This window comes from Chinchilla lanigera, unplaced genomic scaffold (genome assembly GCF_000276665.1).
Source record: "Chinchilla lanigera isolate Chin_1 unplaced genomic scaffold, ChiLan1.0 scaffold00034, whole genome shotgun sequence".
NCBI classification, from domain to species: Eukaryota; Metazoa; Chordata; class Mammalia; order Rodentia; family Chinchillidae; genus Chinchilla; species Chinchilla lanigera.
The window spans coordinates 4478855-4497207 of record NW_004955435.1 but is presented as its reverse complement, the minus strand read 5'-3'; the positions used below and the strand labels follow the sequence as shown (position 1 = coordinate 4497207).

Genomic DNA, 18353 nt, shown 5'->3' with positions numbered 1-18353 from the left:
ATCATAAAGTGGCAACACATATTCAGTGATGTCAACAGCCACTGACTTTCTCCATTCAGAAAAGATCACTGGCTTTGAGCCTTGTAACCCTTAACATTTACCCATAACCATATTACAGAGCAGCCACTGTATTTTTTATTTTCTGTCTACTTCCTTTTTGCTTTTTTTTTTCCTTTTTGCTTTATTTCTTAGTGTTAATTGTTCATATTTGATACTAAGAACAAGATTTTGTTATTTGAAGACCAAAAATGTAAATTCCAATCCTAATATAACATGGCATAGCAAACAGGGGCCGCTTAGCCTTGTGTGGTCTCATGAAGTAAGCGATGCTTGTCTAGGGCAGTCACAGGGTGCATGGGGTGTATGGATGCTTCCTGAGCTGGTGAAGTTGGTGATGGGTACTCTCCTGAAGCATGGAGAAGCCCAGGTCCCATGGCAGTGCAAATCCTTTCTCTGATGCCATGAGCCTCTTATTTTGAACCCTTTTTCTTTGCTACCAAGACTTGAGGTTGGATCACTGAAATGAAATCACTCCTCACTTGCTGGATTTTTAGTTGCTTTGTTCTTTCTTTGCTCATGCCAACACAGCCAGACATGCCTGCTAATGGTTTGAAGTTCACATTTAAGGTACTGAATGTCATTTTGAATGAGAAAATTTATGAAAAGTTGAAGGGTCTAGTGGGAGATAAATACAAATATAAATTTGTTTCAGGGGTCTTACGATTCGGGAATCTCTTCTAGAAGACCAAAAGACTTAGGTACAGCAGGTTCTCAGCAGTGAGCATTGAAATGAATCAAGAGGAAGAGGAGTACAGCACAGCGCAAAGGGTCTGAAGGCAGAAAGCCCTCTGTGCTAGTCATGGCACAGACGTACGGCTTTCCGCGCTTGTGTATTAAAGCACAGAGATACATAAATGTTCCAAAGCACATAATGTACTTGTGTATAAAATGAAGTTAAGCCTTCCCCAGAGACTTGTCATTCTCAGAGTAATACTTAGGATGTAAGATGTGCTTCATAAAGGAGGGATCTGGAGACTGTCATGTTGGGCAAACTAAGACTCAGAAAGACAAGCACCGTATATTATCCCTAATGTATGGAGTCTAAAAAAATGACAGGAAAGTGGAACAGAGATACTATTAGACAATAGGGAATAAGGAGGAGAGAAGATGAAGGGTATGTAATGGGGGAGGTGGATATTATCAAAATATTGTAGGCATTGACCCTTCTGCTCTTATGAAACTAGGGGGAAGAGGCCAGGGCAAGGAGAGTGATGGGGTGAAAATGATCGAAATACGTCATGTGCAGGTATGAATCTGCCAAAAGGAAATCCACTCATTGGTTAAAAAAAGGGTGTGAAAAAAAGATGTGTCCGTAAAGGTAGCTACTACTAAACCGAGGTAGGGCAGAGGAAGGGGCCCTCAACATTATTTTGATCTACCTTTCAGCCTGCTGCGGAGGTGGTGCGAGGTGTTTGTTCTAGGTCAGTTACCAGTTAATCCTTATTTCCGCTGACATATAGATGAGACTGTGAGGTATGAGCAAGAGCGAATGAGTGCGGGGTAAGAAGATAAAGGAGCATTGAAAGGAGAGCGGAACAAGAGCAAGAAAACAGGGTGATGGTGAGATACTCAAACATGCCACGGAAAACCGCACAGCCCAAGCCCTGCACCACCCAGCTTGCCCCAACCCAAGGAGGCTTAGGTATTTATTCTACTTTAGTTGTTAAAGAAATTCAAGGCTTTCTCCATCACTTCATTAATGTTCAAGTCATTATCTAGGCTTCTCTGGCTGGCCCTCTTAAGGAGGATTATTTTAAGTCCATCCTTCCATCCATCCATCCATCCATCCATCCATCCATCCTCCATTTCTCTCACTTATTTATGTATTAAATGAGGCCTGTGTGTGTTTGTGAATATGTGGACGTGCTTGGTGGGGTGGAGTAGGTAGATTCATCCTCTTTGCTGGACCTTTGGTTTACTTAGCTTCTTTTGTTAAATTAGAAATGAAGCCCCTGAATTAAAAATAATCAGACTATCTGGGAAGTTAAAAACAACAACGGACGAACTATTACAAATCCGGTAAACCAATTAGTCAAATACGGAGAGTGAAAAACATGCTTGAAATGATTTTGACTCATATAATTGCCTCAGAATAATTTCTTAAGTGTTTCTAGGCAACAGAAAATTTAATAAGAAACAAATGCTGGAGATTTTCCCCTCTCTCTTTTCTCTTTCTTTCTCTCTTATGCCGTCCCAAGAGAACAGCTTGTCTGTCTTCCTACTATATGGTATTAGATATGGCTAGCTGGGTCACAGGGAGGAGGCAGAAACATTTAGAACATTGTATTTCTCATGCAGATAGCTCGCTTGCGTTCAGTGAAGCATTAATTTCATTAAGGTACACTCGCCCTGTACAGGTAGATGAGATCGTGAAGCAGAGATACATCTGCACGTCAGTCTTAATGAGTTAAACTTTGATAAACCATAACCAGCCACAAAAAACAAGTGATCTTTACAGTTCTACACCAGTATTGTGAGTTTCCTGTGGAACTGAATTTTGCCATCTCCTTTTTGTGAGCTAACTGGGTAGATTATTGCTTTATGGGATGCTGGGCAGAATGCTTGGCTCGCCTTCCATCTCCCCGTGAGGAGGATTTTCCTTAGGTTGTATGGGATGCGGTTCCAGCAGCTCACTAGCTTTCCTTGTGATACACAGCCACATAGAAGTAGCAGGCTCCACATGCACCTTCTGCCCATTCACACCGCGTGTGGCGCAGTTTGTGACTATCTGGGGACAAATGAAAATCCATTGGGAGAAGGCAGAAGGTCAGAGGAGTACTTTGGGATGGGAGAGATAAAAATCCTTACCAGAGAACATTTAATCTTGAGGAGCTTATCCTTCTCCCAGGGAACGCAGTGCATTTGCATCATTCTCTTTGGCAGTTAACCTTTTACATTTTATGCTTATGACATTTCTGTCAGGCCCTCTGTGTGCGCCAGCGAAAGGCAGAGGTCTTTGGACACCATTCAGGAAGTCGAAGGTGTCTGGGGGCTGGGAAGCTTGACCCGCGGCAGTCTGGTAGAGGAGGGCGGTGACGCAGAGCTGCAGGGCAGCTGGAGAAAAGGACTCAGGATGTGGAGACAAGCTGCCTGGAGCAGCGCTCCTCTGGAGACTTCTTGGGGGTGCTTGGGTGTCGTGTTTGGCCTTCGCTGTTGGACCAAGGGAACCATAGAAGTGTCAGAGCAGGTTTTCTAAACCAGCATGTACGTTTGTGCGCGTGGAGGTTTAGATGCAAGAGTCAGCGCGTCACAGGAAGAGCAGGCTTGTTTGGGGGGTAAATCAAAATCTAAGCACAGGGAGTCCGAAGATGTTCCCTGTAGCTTTCTCTTGGGAACATGGCCTCCTAAGCTGTTAATCAGGGCACCAGGCAAAATATTCAATAATATTATTTCCAAGGCTAAGAATGTGACTCAGGGACAGAAACCATGGGAACCCATTTATTTTGTGAAATTGTTGTCTCTCTTTGGAAGAGAAGACTAGAAGATGAATAAGGAGACCTGTGCTACTTAAAGGTTAAGTGTGAGTGAGGGAACTCTCTCTGCTTTCTCAATACGTTAAATATTCAGGTGAGCTGTCAATGTAAGGTGATGGATTTAAAAGTAAAATCTTAGCGTGGATTGGAAATAAATGCTATAAAAAGGTAGAGTTTATGGGATTTAACATTTGTAAAATATTTCCACAGGATCTGAGGCACAATTTTATTTTATGATTAGGACTTTTAATTAGGTTTAAAATTCTGGCCCTTAATTTTTTAGCTATATGTCTTGGGGTAAGTTTGCCTTTATAAACGTCAATGTTTGTCACCTGTTAAATGTAGTTGTAGAGTTCAATAAAATAATATGTATGGAATGTTAGCACAGTGCTTGAGCCATAGCAAATGTTTCATAATAATTAAACCCTATTAGTATTTTACCCTTTAGGCCATAAGAAAACACTCATTAACTGCTTCCAAATGAAAAGAATCCTAGTTGGGTGACATTCTTAGTTTGCTGAAAGAAAAAATATTCTCTGTACTCAATAAGTGAGAGATTTGGCCAAACTATTAAAATATTTGGATGGGATAAAGTTCTGGGTAATATTCTAATTTTAATTATTTTTGAATTTTGTTGGGGAATAGTATTTAATATTTCTAAACACCTGCTATGAGTCAGGTGTTTTGAAGTCACTTTGTTTACAATGTCACTGCAAACTGACTATGCTTCCCCCCATTAGAGGCCAGGGAACTGCGGCCCAATGCGATGAAAGGACGTGACCAAGCTGATGTACGTGGTGAGTGGAACAGAGGTCTGAAGGCCAAAGGCTGCACTCCTTCAGTTCATTTCACAAAACCAGGGCACGGAAGGACGAAACCTTCACGTGCACAGCCTGGCCCTGCCGTGGGCCCTGAGGGCATCACAGCATTTCTATTTTGATGTTCCCATTAAACTGTTACCCTGTAGAGGAGGCGCCTGGCAAAATGGCAAAGTCACCCCTGAGCAGGCACCTAAGTCAAGCGATAAATCACATGCGGTGCTTGGGCTCCTTTTCCTGTTCAGGGACTGAGACTGGCTCCCTCGGTTCAACCCCAGCAGTCAGCTTGACGGCTATTCAGAGCCAACAGGCACTTGTACTGATTTAGTTGGTAATAAAAGCTTCTTAAGCGCCGTGGGTAGCTGTTTAGGAGAAAGATTGAATTTAAAAACATGCACCTGATTATTTAGCAGCTTTAGAAATATCTGAGGATAAAATGTTCAGTTTTCAGGTAAAGCTGCTTTGGCAGCGTGATTTCTGTAACACTGGGCCATTGTAGAGGCTGCTTAATACAGGCGAGGCGCAGATATTTTTTGTCTTCATATGTTGTTTTGGAACATTATGTTCCTGCATGTTTTTAATCAGACAAACACGCCTCTATGGGCCACATGAATGCAAGTTCTTTACTAACTCTTTTTAAAAATGTTATTTTATTTAACTTTTAAAAATTCTTTCCTAATTATTTGCAAATAAATCTCTTTAGGACCATTCCTTAAAGGAAGCACTTTGTTGGTTACTAATATATGTGTCTATTTCCAGAACATTTGCTTCTACATCTTTCTTTGCATTTTCAGGCTGGAAAGTGCTGAACCTGGCTTGCTGTTGAAACTCTTCCTGGTCCTCTCATGTTAACCGGTCTCCTCACCCTCACTGAGCCCGCTCTCATCTATGAAATCGAAGTGTCTCTGTTTTCTCTTTAGGGTGTTGTGTGAGTGCCTCAGTGTAAACGCAAGTGCTTTGCAAATTGCTCAAGCCCTTTGAAAAAATCATCGGTGTTTACTAAGGAGTGCTAATGAGTCAACAGCATCCTAAATTTCTGACATCAAGCTGCAGCGAGAGGCCGGGAACTGTATAATGAAGACATGTAGTTTGTCATTTAATGACGATAAGAGAGGGACATGGAAGAAAATCCCAAATGTCGTAGAAGGTTTCTGGGGAAAGGAAACCAAGGGGCAGACATGCTTGAAAGACTTTTTATAAGAGATAGGGTTACTCCACAGCAGCTGCAGTGCGACATTGCTTTATAGGCAGAGTGGGATAGTCAGACGTGGTAGTCCCTTATCTGCCTCTTTCTCTTGTGTGACAGGCTTAGTCTTTCTGAAAAAAGTGAAGATAACTCCTATTCCACAGGGGAGTGAAGATAATATAATATACATAAAATGCTCGAAGTGGGAAAATATACATAGAATGCTTGGTGCATAATGTAGCTCATCAAATAACTATACTCTCTCTTTCTGTCTCTCCCCTCTCCTTCTATTTTATTTTTGGTCAGACAGGAGTTCTAGCTAGACAGAACACTATCAATAGTACTTGAAACTTGTGCGATTCTCAGAGCATTCAGGTGAATTCTAAAAGCAATCAGAGCCGGGTGTGGTGGGGCATGCCTGTAATCCCAGCACTTGGGAGGCTGAGGTAGGAGGATCATTGTGAGTTCGAGACCAGCCTGAGCTACAAAGTGAGCTCAAGGCCAGCCTGAACTGCATAGCGAGACCCTGTCTCAAAAAGAAAAAAAAAAAAGTTCTGAGGGAGGCAAGAAGCTGCTTATGCAGTGAGGAGTGGTTACACGGATTAACCTCCGGACTCATTCAGTGATAAGGTCCTATGCTGAGGAGTGAAGAAAGTAACTACCATTTTAAGCGGGACTCTAGGTAAGACGCTCTCGCTAAGGGATGCTTCACAAAGAATGGAGTTTTCCAAACTGCAGAGTGGATTTATGGGTTTAAAAAATTATTATCTACTGCTTGGAAGCACTTTCTTTTTTTTTTTTTTTTTTTTTTTTTTTTTTTTTTTTCCGGTACCGGGAACCGAACTCACAACCTTGCGCTTGCCAGGCAGGCGCGTTTGCCGCTGAGCTAAATCCCCAGCCCCGCACTTTCTATATCTTTCAGCAAACAACCCGGGATTCATACATGTGAAGTCAATTATGCAACCATTTGAGAATCATTGTGAAAATATCTAAACAAGGATGAGCTGCCAGCAACTTTAATATTTAAATACAAAAGTGCATATAGTTAGGGAAGTAGGATGGAAATCATTTGAAAGAAAGAAGCACTGTCCCGTGTTGCCCTTGTTGCCCGTGTTAGGCCCAGTGGGACCGGACTGTCTGGTGTACCGACTGCGGACTCCACGTGGTCGCAGCATAGCTGCTGAGTCCTCGGCATTTCCGACTTTCCCCGGGCCTCCCTGAATGGAAGGAAGTGAGCGAGGTTTTGAAAGTTGCCTGCATTTCAAAGATGGGTAGATTTAAAATCATTGGCATGAGTATACCGTAACACATTACATCTATTTTTTTCTGTCTGTAGGTTAGAAAATGATTCTCAGCTTTCCCGTATCAGTTTCTTCCATGATATCTATTTCTTATTATCTACTGCTTGGAAGCACTTTCTATATCTTTCAGCAAACAACCTGGGATTCATAAATGTGAAGCTGTCAATTATGCAACCATTTGAGAATCAATGTGAAAATATTGCAAAAATATGTGAAAATATCTGGTACTAATAATCCCATCTTATAGTTGAACTTTCTAGTTTTTTCATGTTCAGTGCCTCATTTTAAGTCAAGGTAACTTGAAAACTTGCTACACCAGACCTCACCTGATTCCAAGGTCAAGACAGGGAGGCATGGGACGAGTACCTGTGACCAGAAACCATGGAGGTCACAGAGGGAGATGGCAGCAGACGGAGTATTCATGGATAGACAGGCAGACAGAACCTTCTCTTCCAGAATATCAAGGCTGAGTTCGGGGATTGTGTGGTAGAAGTGTGAAGGTGACACAGGCTAACACGGCCACAGACCTGGGAGGTAAGAGGGGGCTGGGGCTGGGAGGAGTCCTTTTGGTACATCTAACCATGTGCCAGATAGATGACGTTAGTTCAGTACACAGACTTTAAATATACTCACAACCCTAAAAGGTAGGTACTGTAGGATATCAGCCCAGACAGTATGGGGAACTCAGCAGTATGCGTTCAAGAATAAACCTACTGTCGCTCTGCTCAGGTGACATTCAGAGTGACAGTTCTGTCATTCCTCCTGGTGTGCTTCCCTAGTTTTTTTAGAAATCCAGATGGAAAATGTGTTGTGCCCCTGAAAATGAGAATGGCTCTTCTGCATGCAGCCAAGTCAAGGTAGTTCTGGGTCTCGGGGGGCCGTACCTGTGTATACTTTGCTCCAGAACCTGGATCTGGTGCTGGTCTTGTTGATTTTGCTTCTTCATCTCTTCCTGTTCTTTTCCGGTGCTGATCCCATCCAGAAGCCATTTCTCCCTCAAGGCTTTTTTCTGATGTCAAGAAATAGAGACACATGTTCTTATGTAAGTCATCAATTTCTGAAATCTCTAACTTCTTTCAAATCTCTAACTTCATTTGCAGTGGACATATTAAAGAATTATTTTCTCCCACCGCCTTGCCTGAATAAATCTGGTATTTTCCTTGTGCAACCTTTGCCACCTCCCAAAGCTGGTTCATATTTATTGCAGTCACATAGAAACCTTCATGTATGATGTCTTTACTGTTTCTTTGGTTGATGGGTGTATATCTTGTGCTTTTAATGAAGTAAAACCTCTCCGAAAGCCATCTTGTTAATCACTCTAGCAACAGTACACAGTGACTCACCTCCCCAAACCTTGTGTGGGAACAGCTGGAACGGCAGGCAAAACAGCAGGTTGCTGTTGCTTGCATTCTGATCTTACATGAATTCAGTGTTATTCTTAGGCCGTGCAAGAGACAGTCAGTGTTCTGTTCCTCAGCACCTTATCTTTCCTGAAGACCTCCGTGGCCCTAGACATCTTTAAGTCCAGCTCCCTGCCTGTTCTAATAATAAGAGGTGCAAAATTGATTGCTGCGTCCAAATATTAATGAGAGTAAGTTTTGTCAAATTTAAGAACATAAGAAAGACTCTTGTTTTATTATATGGAAAGAGTTCTTCTTGAATTTGCATGAAAAAATTAATCTCTTTGTTTTGAGCAGTGAAAAAGAAAGACATAAAGCAGTGAAAGAGACCTATAAATTTTGGAGGAGTGATAGCCAGAATCCAGTCCATGTCTCGAGTAGAAACTGCCAGGTATATTGTTATCCTATTTTCAAGGCGTTTGAATTTCTCTCATACTTTCTGAAGAGAAGGGCTGTCATAGGTATCTCGTCTACCTCTATACATTATTTGCTCAGTTACTTGTGCCACTGAGCTATATCCCTGACCCTGCTCAGCTACTTATTGTTAATTATTTATTAGAGATTTGCTGTGACTATAATAGTGGGGAAAGAATAGGAACTTTATCTACTTTCTTTTATGTTAGAATTAAAAGGAGAGCAGGTAAGAAGAATTTTGTGTCTTTTAAAAAAAGATGTAGAATTAATACCACTGGGGGAGAAATGTTTCTGAATTAAAAATAATTTAATTATGCTAAGTTGTGTTAAGTAATTACCAAAGGATTATTATTTTAACTAGAGCAAAGGCTTTCAAGTCAGTTAAAAAAACCCAAATTGCAGTGATTCCAAATGCGTCTTCTATGGAATGAAAGTTTGGAGGAAAACTCTGGACGCCTCTAATTGAGTCAGTGAGGAGGCCAGGAAGTTTTAAGTACACAGAAAATGGTTTGAAAACCACTAGATGCAGCAAGGAAAAACCTCACCCTAGATCGTCATGTTTGTGCTGACCTTTAAGCAATTGCGCTGAACCACACACACCAGAAGAGCAGTTTGTATTGCTATGTTCTGTTCCCGGAGAATCTTTCCCCAGTGGTGACTTAACCATTTATTATAAAGTTGATTAGCTGTTTGTAAAAATATTTTCCCATAGACTCAGTAAATATTGTTATTCTTTTTTGTTTGTTTGTTTTTTGTTTTGGGAGTTTTTTGGTACCAGGAATCGAACTCAGGACCTTGCACTTGTCAGGCAGGTGCTTGTGCTGCTGAGCTATATCCCTAGCCTAATGTTATTATTATTATTTTAATTTCTTTTTTTGTTTGTTTGTTTTGTTTTTCTTCCAGTACCAGGAATCGAACTCATGACCTTGAGCTTGCCAGGCAGGCACTTTGCGCCTGAGCTAAATCCCCAGCCCCTATTTTTTTTAATTTCTAATTTTCCATTTATTATTGCTATTTAGTCACAGAAAAGATAACATTTTCCAAGAAATTTACTTTAGCATATGCTGTGCATAGATATAATTTTATATGAAGAGAAACTATGGCAGAACAGGGACCTTTGCAAGGAAACCCAGGAAAGGCAATAAAGGAATTCTTCCATACAGACTTCTGATCTGCATTATTTGATTCTTTTTCTCAAAATACAAAACCTTAACACTAGAAGCAAAGAGAAAAACAGTAAAGCAGAAAACAGTGAAATAAAAGACCAGGGATAAGTAACTGTTTTACGCTGATGCACTGTGTATATAGTATATATGTATGCAGCCCAATATTATTATTCTTCAACTTTTACAAATAATGAATAGATATTAATTTTTAGGATCTTTATATTCTTTATTTGTACTTCTCACATTTCCGTTGTCTATCTACTAGCATTGTGACGTTTTGTATTTATTTAATTCACTAATACACCTTCAGTGCTTTTGCTTTATTGGTACATACTAGTAGTACAGAGTAATGAGATTGGTCTTGGTGTACTGGTACATACATATAATTTGATTATGTTCATCCCCATCACTCTCCTGTACCTTCCCTCCTCCTTATTTCTCTTCCCGATTTCAAAAAGGCTACCTTCCAGGTCCCTGTCATCTCTCATTCATTTACTTATAGATTGCTCATATAAGAGAACACATATAATATTTAACATCTGACTCTGGCTTAGTTCTCTTAACATGATGGTTCTAGTTCCATTAATGTTCCTGCAAATGACACGATTTTATTTTTTTATACATGAATAAATACTCCATTATGTATATATGCACCATGCTTTTCTTTATCCATTCATTCACCAATGGGCACACAGACTGTTTCTATGGCTTAGCTGTTGTGAACTGTATAGTAGACATGGGCATGCACGTATCGCTATAGTACGCTGCCTTTAATTCTTTGGAGGTATACTAAGGAATGGTATAGCTGCACTAAGTATACTAAGGAATGGTATAGCTGGACTAAATGGAGACTCTAGTTTTAGTTCTTTTGGTGACTCTCCATACTGATTTCTATAGTAGTTGTGCTAGTTTATCTTTCCACTAACAATGTAGGACAGACCCAGTAAATATTATTAATGTATGTGAATATTTGGCTTTTGAGGTCAAAGATGCCAAGAAAATCTGAATATATCAGCATTTTAAGAATTTACCTTGATTTTAATACATTTTTATGCTTTTTTCTCTAGGAAACACTCAGATGGGATTGTCTTACAATATTGAGTTATAGAGGGCAGAGAAAGATTCTTGTAACACAATTAGGTTAACTTCTGGCTACATTCTTGGTTTTCAGTTTGGTTAAGAACAAGAACAATTTTAGTTTTAGTCTTATAAAACTTTGTCCATACTTCACAAATTGTCATTTCCCCTGGTGGAGAACTTTTTCCACTTAAATACAAAATACACAATTTGTGTGAGCAATGAAAATGATCTGGTATTATGGCATATATTCAGAAATCAAGACACAGTTATTTTGTTTTTGTGTCACAGTTTAGATTTGTGCTTTAGTAAATGAGACTAATGACTAAGATAAAAATCTATTCAGGCTCAGGAGCTAAAGATCAGAGTGGGTCACTATAACTTTTTAAAAATGTGTGTATGCTTATGTTGTCTAATGTGTACCAGTGGACTGTAATGAAATAGTTTGCAATCAGGGAAGCTGTGAGGTTAGTCATGGGAACCAGTATAAATGGATGGAAAAAAAGAGCTAAATCTGTAACTGTAGAGGCCAATAGAACTTAGCGTGGTGAACATATTGTAGAATTGACTTGTAAAATGCTTTTGCACACTTTTGAATCCTGTTTTGGAATTGTGTCCGCTTGCTCTTTGGTCTGGTCAGCTATCCTGTAAACTTGAAAAAAATGTGTCTATTGAAATATCCACTCTTTCCTCTGTGTTCTCTTTGCAGTTCTTATGCCTCCCATATAGTGTTCTTTGTAGTATAAATGTCTTAAGTTTATGTGTCAGTTACCATTTTAAATGCTCAGGACAAATTTTATTTATTTTATGTTCTCAGTGTGCAATTTAGTACCTTGTGCATAAATAATAGGTGTTTGCTTAACAAGTGTTTATTCTCTGAAAGGTCCTATGCACACCTGTATACATTCCACTTAACAGTTAAGTCTCCCTTGAGATCCCACATCTTTAATAGAACCTTTTCTGACCATCTCAGATTAAATAATTAATGCTTATACTCTAAATAAGATGCTGTCATTTAACTAACTTATCTTTTTCATTTACTGTTTAATTTCCCAAATTAGGAAAAAAATATTATTTCTTCTTCCCACTCAGCCCTTCAGGTCAGGGCACAGTTTGGGAAAGTGAAGGGAGCACCTTCATTCAGAGAATACGAAAACCTCTTGCTCCAGGTGCAAACAAACAGCCCTAAGCCAGGGCACACACTGAGCAGAGGAGAGAGGCAGTGTTTCCGCGCCCCTTCCACGGTCTGCACGATTGTGTTCGGCAGTCCAAAGCATGGTGAATATTTTGATTGCACTGGACTAGAAGACGCCTCCCGGCTCCAGAAAGCAAACCCATAGGGAAGATCATGCATTACTTTCTGGACTTTTTTTGGAAGTGCTGTAGTGAAACACCACCTCAGAAATGGATGTTTCAGTGAGTGAGGCTTCTCCTATGGGAAACTTCCTAAAGTGAACCGAGGGGACAGTTAAGCCTTCTCTGCTGCCGTGAGGTCTGCTGTGATTTGGCTATCCATTCTGCAAGGACAGCGATGACTGAGAGCTGGAGAGCTATCAGCTCACTCGGAAGGAAGAAGTGATTCAGTGGCTGTAAGAGCCCAATTTTACATAAATTGCATAAGAAAGAAACAAGGAGGGAGAGAGGGAGACGGGGAGGGAGAGGGAGAGAATGCAAGATAGTCATCTAGTTTTGGAGTTAGAAACAGTTGACCTCAGAAGTGCTCCAGATTTGACTGACTTCACTGAAAATGCACTGAAATAATTTGGAAAGATTTGCTTTTAATTCATCGTTGCCTCATAGTGCACACTGTGTTTCTTGGGTCAGTGTCTACTCATTGTAAATTCAGGGCAACACACTGGAAGGACAACAGGTTAACTGTGATGATGTCATCCATGCATCAAACAACAGAAATGTCAACCTGTCCAATAGAAGCAAAGGAGGCAACAGAGTCCTGGGAAGGTGGGCTAATCACTCTTAAATGTGCTTCTTTGTGGTTGGTTACTTGTTCCACTAGGAAAACAGATTTAGCCAAGTTTGTTGTTTCACTTGAGTGTGGAGATCCCAAGAGCGGGTGGCGTTGCTTTAGTGAGGGGATTCACAAACAAGTAAGTTCAGTTTCCTGTTCGGGCTCTTCTCAAGGAGGTCCTGTTCGTCATTTGCTTGCATCCTGTAACTAAGCTACGTAATACAATGTTGAAACTCAACGTGCTTTAATTGTAAAATGTCCACACCCGGTGAAAGATGTCAAGTCTGATTTTTAAAATGGAGATGTATTTGTGGCTATGATCTCATCTGTGTTCTGTCAAAACAAAATAAAGCAGAAGCCATACTCAAACAACATTGGATTCACTGCTCTGAGCTTTCAAACACAAGCATCCTTGACCAGACCAGACACTGTCTGCTCTGTACCCCCTGGGGTATGGCTGGCCTTTCGTTGATTTCAAAAGGAAACTTCCGAGCTGGATCCATTCCCTGGGGATGTTAAGCAAGACTGTCAGGGCCAGCTTTTCAGGGCTAAATCTCAAGGTTACTGAAGAAAATTAGGAACTGCAGTACTAAAAGTTAGAAGTAATAAAACCGTGTTTTCAACTTTCTGTGTTTGCCAGAAGGTACTAATCTCATATGCAAATATAGTCCTAGCTTGTTGGCTTCTTCGTGGTTATTAGAAGATCAGCAGGGGGATATTGGGAATTCTTTTTTTCCCAAAGCATCTTTAGCATTGAAATTTGAGTGCCATCAGGGTATTGAATACAAAATTATTGAAGTAAAATTAAAGTCATAAATTACCTTCAAGTGTTGGTGTTTTAGTTTTTCTTCTTCTATTTTCAGTCGTTTCTGTGAGATTTCTTCCTGTATTTTTCTTTTGTCCTGAAATTAAAAGAAAGTTCCAGCATAAATAATTAAAAATGTGCGTAAATATGCTTTCTTGGGGTCGTTGTCTTTATCTGAATGGTTGACCAGCAACATGCCCTTGGCATTGGCAGGAGGCTGCTTTGGATACTCAAATTTCAAAGCAAAAGAGAGAAAAGGGAGTCTGTCAAGGCATTTTGCTTATGGGAAAAATATGAAAAGGTGTTTTAGCAAAGAGAATTAAAAAAAAAAAGAGGGACCTTAAAATGATTCAGTGTCTTTTCTTCTCCATTCGTGTAACAGTGATGCAATGGAAAAGGTGAATTTTAAGGAGGGGCGCTTTGAGATGGGTGTGGGAGACATTGTGAGAACAGAGACTGTTTCTGGCACAAGGCTGGAGGAGCTGCTAGGGAAAGGCCTGCGTATGTAGAAAAACAGGACGGCCTACAGGTCGCTAGAAGGGTAGGAGGGGCGTATGGGATTGCGCCCTTCTCCTGTAACTTGCTATGGGTGACAGATAAAGAGTTTAGATATTGTTTCTTAACACCATGCTGAGGTTTTTAAAAAGTTCATGGACAGATATAATATCGTTCACCAATTTTAAATTACATGATCTCAAAACAATACACAACGAGATGATACAACACAAAGCAAACAGAAGCACCTCAACAGAAAGCGCAATCATTGATGCACAGAAGTCGGTACTTCCCAGGAAATATAGCATGTACACTAAGTGACAGTCCAGGGTTGATTTCCGGCTTGTCTGCCTCATCCATATTGTCATCAGTTGCCAAGTCCTTACAGCTTTGACTCCTCGCTCGGGCTTCTCCATTGACTAGTTCTGTGTCCTCAGACAGTCTTGCACTTCTATAAAATGAAGAAACGGAGAGTATCTACCTTATAAGATGTGAGCCCTAGCTAAGCTTACGTATGTAAAAGTTTCTAGAAGATTTCTTAATATGTAGTGCTGTAGAGGGAATTGTTAAGTAAAATTTAATAACTAAGCACATAACTTGTCATTCATTCCAAAAGCAGCACATTAGTTCTCACACTACTTCCACTGGTCTGAAATATTTTAGGGATCCCCTGCGCAGAATTGAGGCATTTGACTAGCCATGGACAGAAGTCCTTATTTCCTCATTTTTGATCAGAGACGATATTCTCTATTCCTGAGAGTTGGTGTTAAGTCTGCTTTCAAAATGAAAAACTGCAAGAGGATAAAATTCTGTTGCCAGTGAAGACATATGAAAAAACTGAAGCAGATTCTGAAGGTAATTTAGAAGGAACAGTTCCAAAAATACTTGGCAGTATCATTGAAATAAGTGCATGGCTTCCTGATGTGGTTCCTTTGAAGGTTAAAAGCTCTTTTTGATGTACAAATTCACGTACATTTGTTGAAGAAAAACAACACATTGTCCTTTGAGTTTATGCTGTTTCTCTTTGTGTGCAGGAGGAACACATGGCTTTATCAGCATTACTTTTTAAATTTTATAAACAATTGTTTTGGGAAAAAATAGCTAAGCAATAAGTGTGAGTCTTTAGAATCACCTTTTAGGTGGAATCTAGCCATTAGTCACAGAAATTCCCAAAGCCTCTGTGAGCCAACTGTCTCCAAGCGGCTGGTACTGAGAGAATATTAGTAATATTTTAAATTTATCATGTAGACATTTTGGCAAGTACTGTACAGGCACTATTTCACTTAATAGTTACAATAATGATGAGATGGTATATTAATTTTCCTTTTATCAAAAAGGAAGCAGAAGCTCAGGAGAGAGTAAGTCATTCAAGATCTCACAAGCAGTGGCACAGCCAGAACCTGGACTCAGCCTGAGACCAGCATCCACTCTCTTAGCCAAATTTCTTGTGTGGGAAGTTAGTTTAGTCATAGCCCTCCTCCCTCGTCTTCGCCATTGTGAAGTTCTGAGGGCTGGAGGCAAGCTATGGACCTCTCATCAGGAGGAAGCATGCTTCTACTTCCCTAGACCTGGGGCTGTCTCCATGAACAGCTGTAGAGAAGACTGCAGAACCCAACAATACGTCCCTGCCCCTGCTGCTCGCCAGTTTGGGTCGATTTCATCTCTGGGTTAGTAATCAGGTCATGAAATCTGTGGGTAGAGGGAGGGCATCGGCAGCGTTTTGGCAACACCAGGCTTATGCAAGTGCTGCTAAGGAATGCCAGTGTTTTATCACTTAGAGGTAATGTGCTTCTTCTCTCCTGTCAGTCTGGGCAGGTGGGAAGGTAATTTTGTAATGTTATGGGCATGATCCTGTTTTAAGAAAGGACTATTTTTTCCTTAAAGGACATTCATCAGCTGTAAGCTGTCACCCTGACAGAAGCATTACGGAAAAATAATACGGCAGTAACTTGGTCGCAGTACGGTAGAGTAAACTATAAGTCAACCTTAAGTTTCATATCTAGCTCTTTTGCCAGAACAGCTACCGGACCTAATCAAAATTGGCTATTTCCTTCGCAAATAATCACGAAAAGATATGTGAAATGCCATCTGCTTGCCCAAATTTCCCCAGAATCTGGAGCACTCTATAGGTAGCTGTTGTGACATGACATCAGACATTTGTAACTATTCTAAAGAACTTACATTGTTGTTTACTTCTTCAGTGTTCAGTGACCAGTTGAATGATTGCCTAGATTTTGACCTAACAGCCTGTTTGTAAAGGTTGACACCTTCAAATTCTAATTCTGTGAAAGAATTCTTCTTATTTTGAAAATTAATTTGTCTTGTGTAACTATCAAGTTATTATGACCACTTATGATTTAGAAATCTTACCCCAATAACATACTCGATAAAAGAAAGCACAATACTTAATATATTCTGGAAGTATTATTAATAATTAGCTAATATTTGAATATGTCTGATTCCGTCAAGAAGGCAGGATTTATCCTGAATTGCTGAGTTACTAATTTATCCCAGACTGAGGCACTTGGGTACAAATTTATATCCAAGGTGACATTAGGAATTCTGCAATATTTCAAAATTATTCAGAAGTAGATGCTTTCCCCAAAAAGCTTACATTCTCATGAAGAAGGAAAGTCACTTGTGTTAGTGGCTATAGTCTGAGAAATATGGTGATACATGTCATTACTAGGGCCATGGAAGTACTGCAACCGTTGGGGAGAGACAGGGAGAGGCTGCTTCCGGTTGGTCCTGGGTGAGGAGGTCTTTGGAAGGGCATCCGGGAGGCGGGTGGGGCAGTTGCTGGGGCTGCAGGGTGAGGAGAAAGGGCATTCAAGGCGAAGCCTCCATGTGAGCAAAGGCCTGGGCCTGGAGTACTGGGACAGCGTTTGGACAGCAAGTCTGCAGGCAGGAGCAGGAAATAAGCTAAGAACAACAGGATAAGGATAGATTCTTCAAAGAGACCATTGAATGGCATGGCTAGGGGCTTCGCATTTATGTTTTGAGGTAGGGAGTGATGAGACGTTTCCAGGGAGAAAATACTAGAGTTACAACCAGGCTGTAAGAAGTTGCAGTCGGCACAGAAGGATGGGAACTGGACCAGTTTGGCTCCCACAAAGATGCCAAAGGTCACAAGTGCTGGGACAGAGGGAGCGGAGGGCGTGGACGTCCCAGGGAGCAAGGAGTTGACGTCAGGATGACAACCGATGACAACATGGTGAGGGCAGGAGCGGGCAGGTGGAGTAGGAAGCTGGATTCTGCCTGGGTCACTCAGGGAGGCGGAATCACTGACAGAAACAGGAACTGAGAAGGAAGGAAGAGTTCGGGAAGAAAGGTGAGAGACGAGGAAGGGACAGATGAAAGGGTGAGGGAGCAGTATTGTGCAAAGGGCTCCGTGAGCAGAGGGGGAAGGGAACCCACAGGGCAGTTTATTTTGGGGTCAGTCAAATACCATTTATAATAAAACTTGGTGAATTTGCCCACATGACAGAAAGGAGCAGTGAGGGGGTCCATGCTATTTCACTTGAGCAGACTACAACGAGGGAAGAAAAAACAATCACGGTGTCATGACACTGGAAGTTATAAGAGATTCAGTGCTCTCATGTTCCACATAATTCATTTTACGTGTAAGAGTTTTAAACCTTGAGAGATAATAAACTGACTTGCTTAAGAATGTACTTAGGAGCACAGCCAAGACTGTAAATTACATCTTAATTCCCAGTCCTGGTCTCTTTTTATTTTTCCTCACTATCTCCACAAAAGAAAGGCAGAGCATATTTGTGAACATTTAGATAAAAGTAAGGAAAAACAAAAACGTCCTGCTGTTATACTTGATACTACCTGAACAGGAAGTGAGTATAGGTGGTATTTTTCTCAGTCAGTTGAAAAACTTGGAAATGCGTAAGCGCAATGATGAGAGAATCCAATTAGTCAAATATTTTCAGATTCCTTTAGCTCAAAGCTGAATATCTGATGAGCTCATGACTACTTTGCTGAGATTTTAATTGCTTAGAACCTGAAAAGATCAATAGTAGAAGCTGCTTATTTAAACTTAAGTACTACAAAGGACTCAGAGCTGCTGGTGATGTACAGATCACAGTAACCGTAGAAAAAGGGACGTGTTAACATAGTATTGCTAGATTGTAATAAATGCTCAGAAAAGCTAAAAGAAAAACAAAAAAAACCCCCCCAAAAC

At 40.6% G+C, this 18353-nt stretch overlaps 1 protein-coding gene across 1 annotated transcript in view; it reads right to left on the bottom strand.

Moving 5' to 3' along the window:
* Positions 1-18353, bottom strand: part of Palmd (palmdelphin) — a 54715-nt gene that overhangs the window by 22476 nt on the left and 13886 nt on the right. The window contains exons 2-3 of the mRNA XM_005388787.2: positions 13683-13763; positions 7723-7847 (exon numbers count right to left, since the gene is read on the bottom strand). Coding sequence (XP_005388844.1) covers positions 7723-7847; positions 13683-13763 — 206 coding nt within the window. The remainder of the gene's footprint in view (positions 1-7722; positions 7848-13682; positions 13764-18353) is intronic.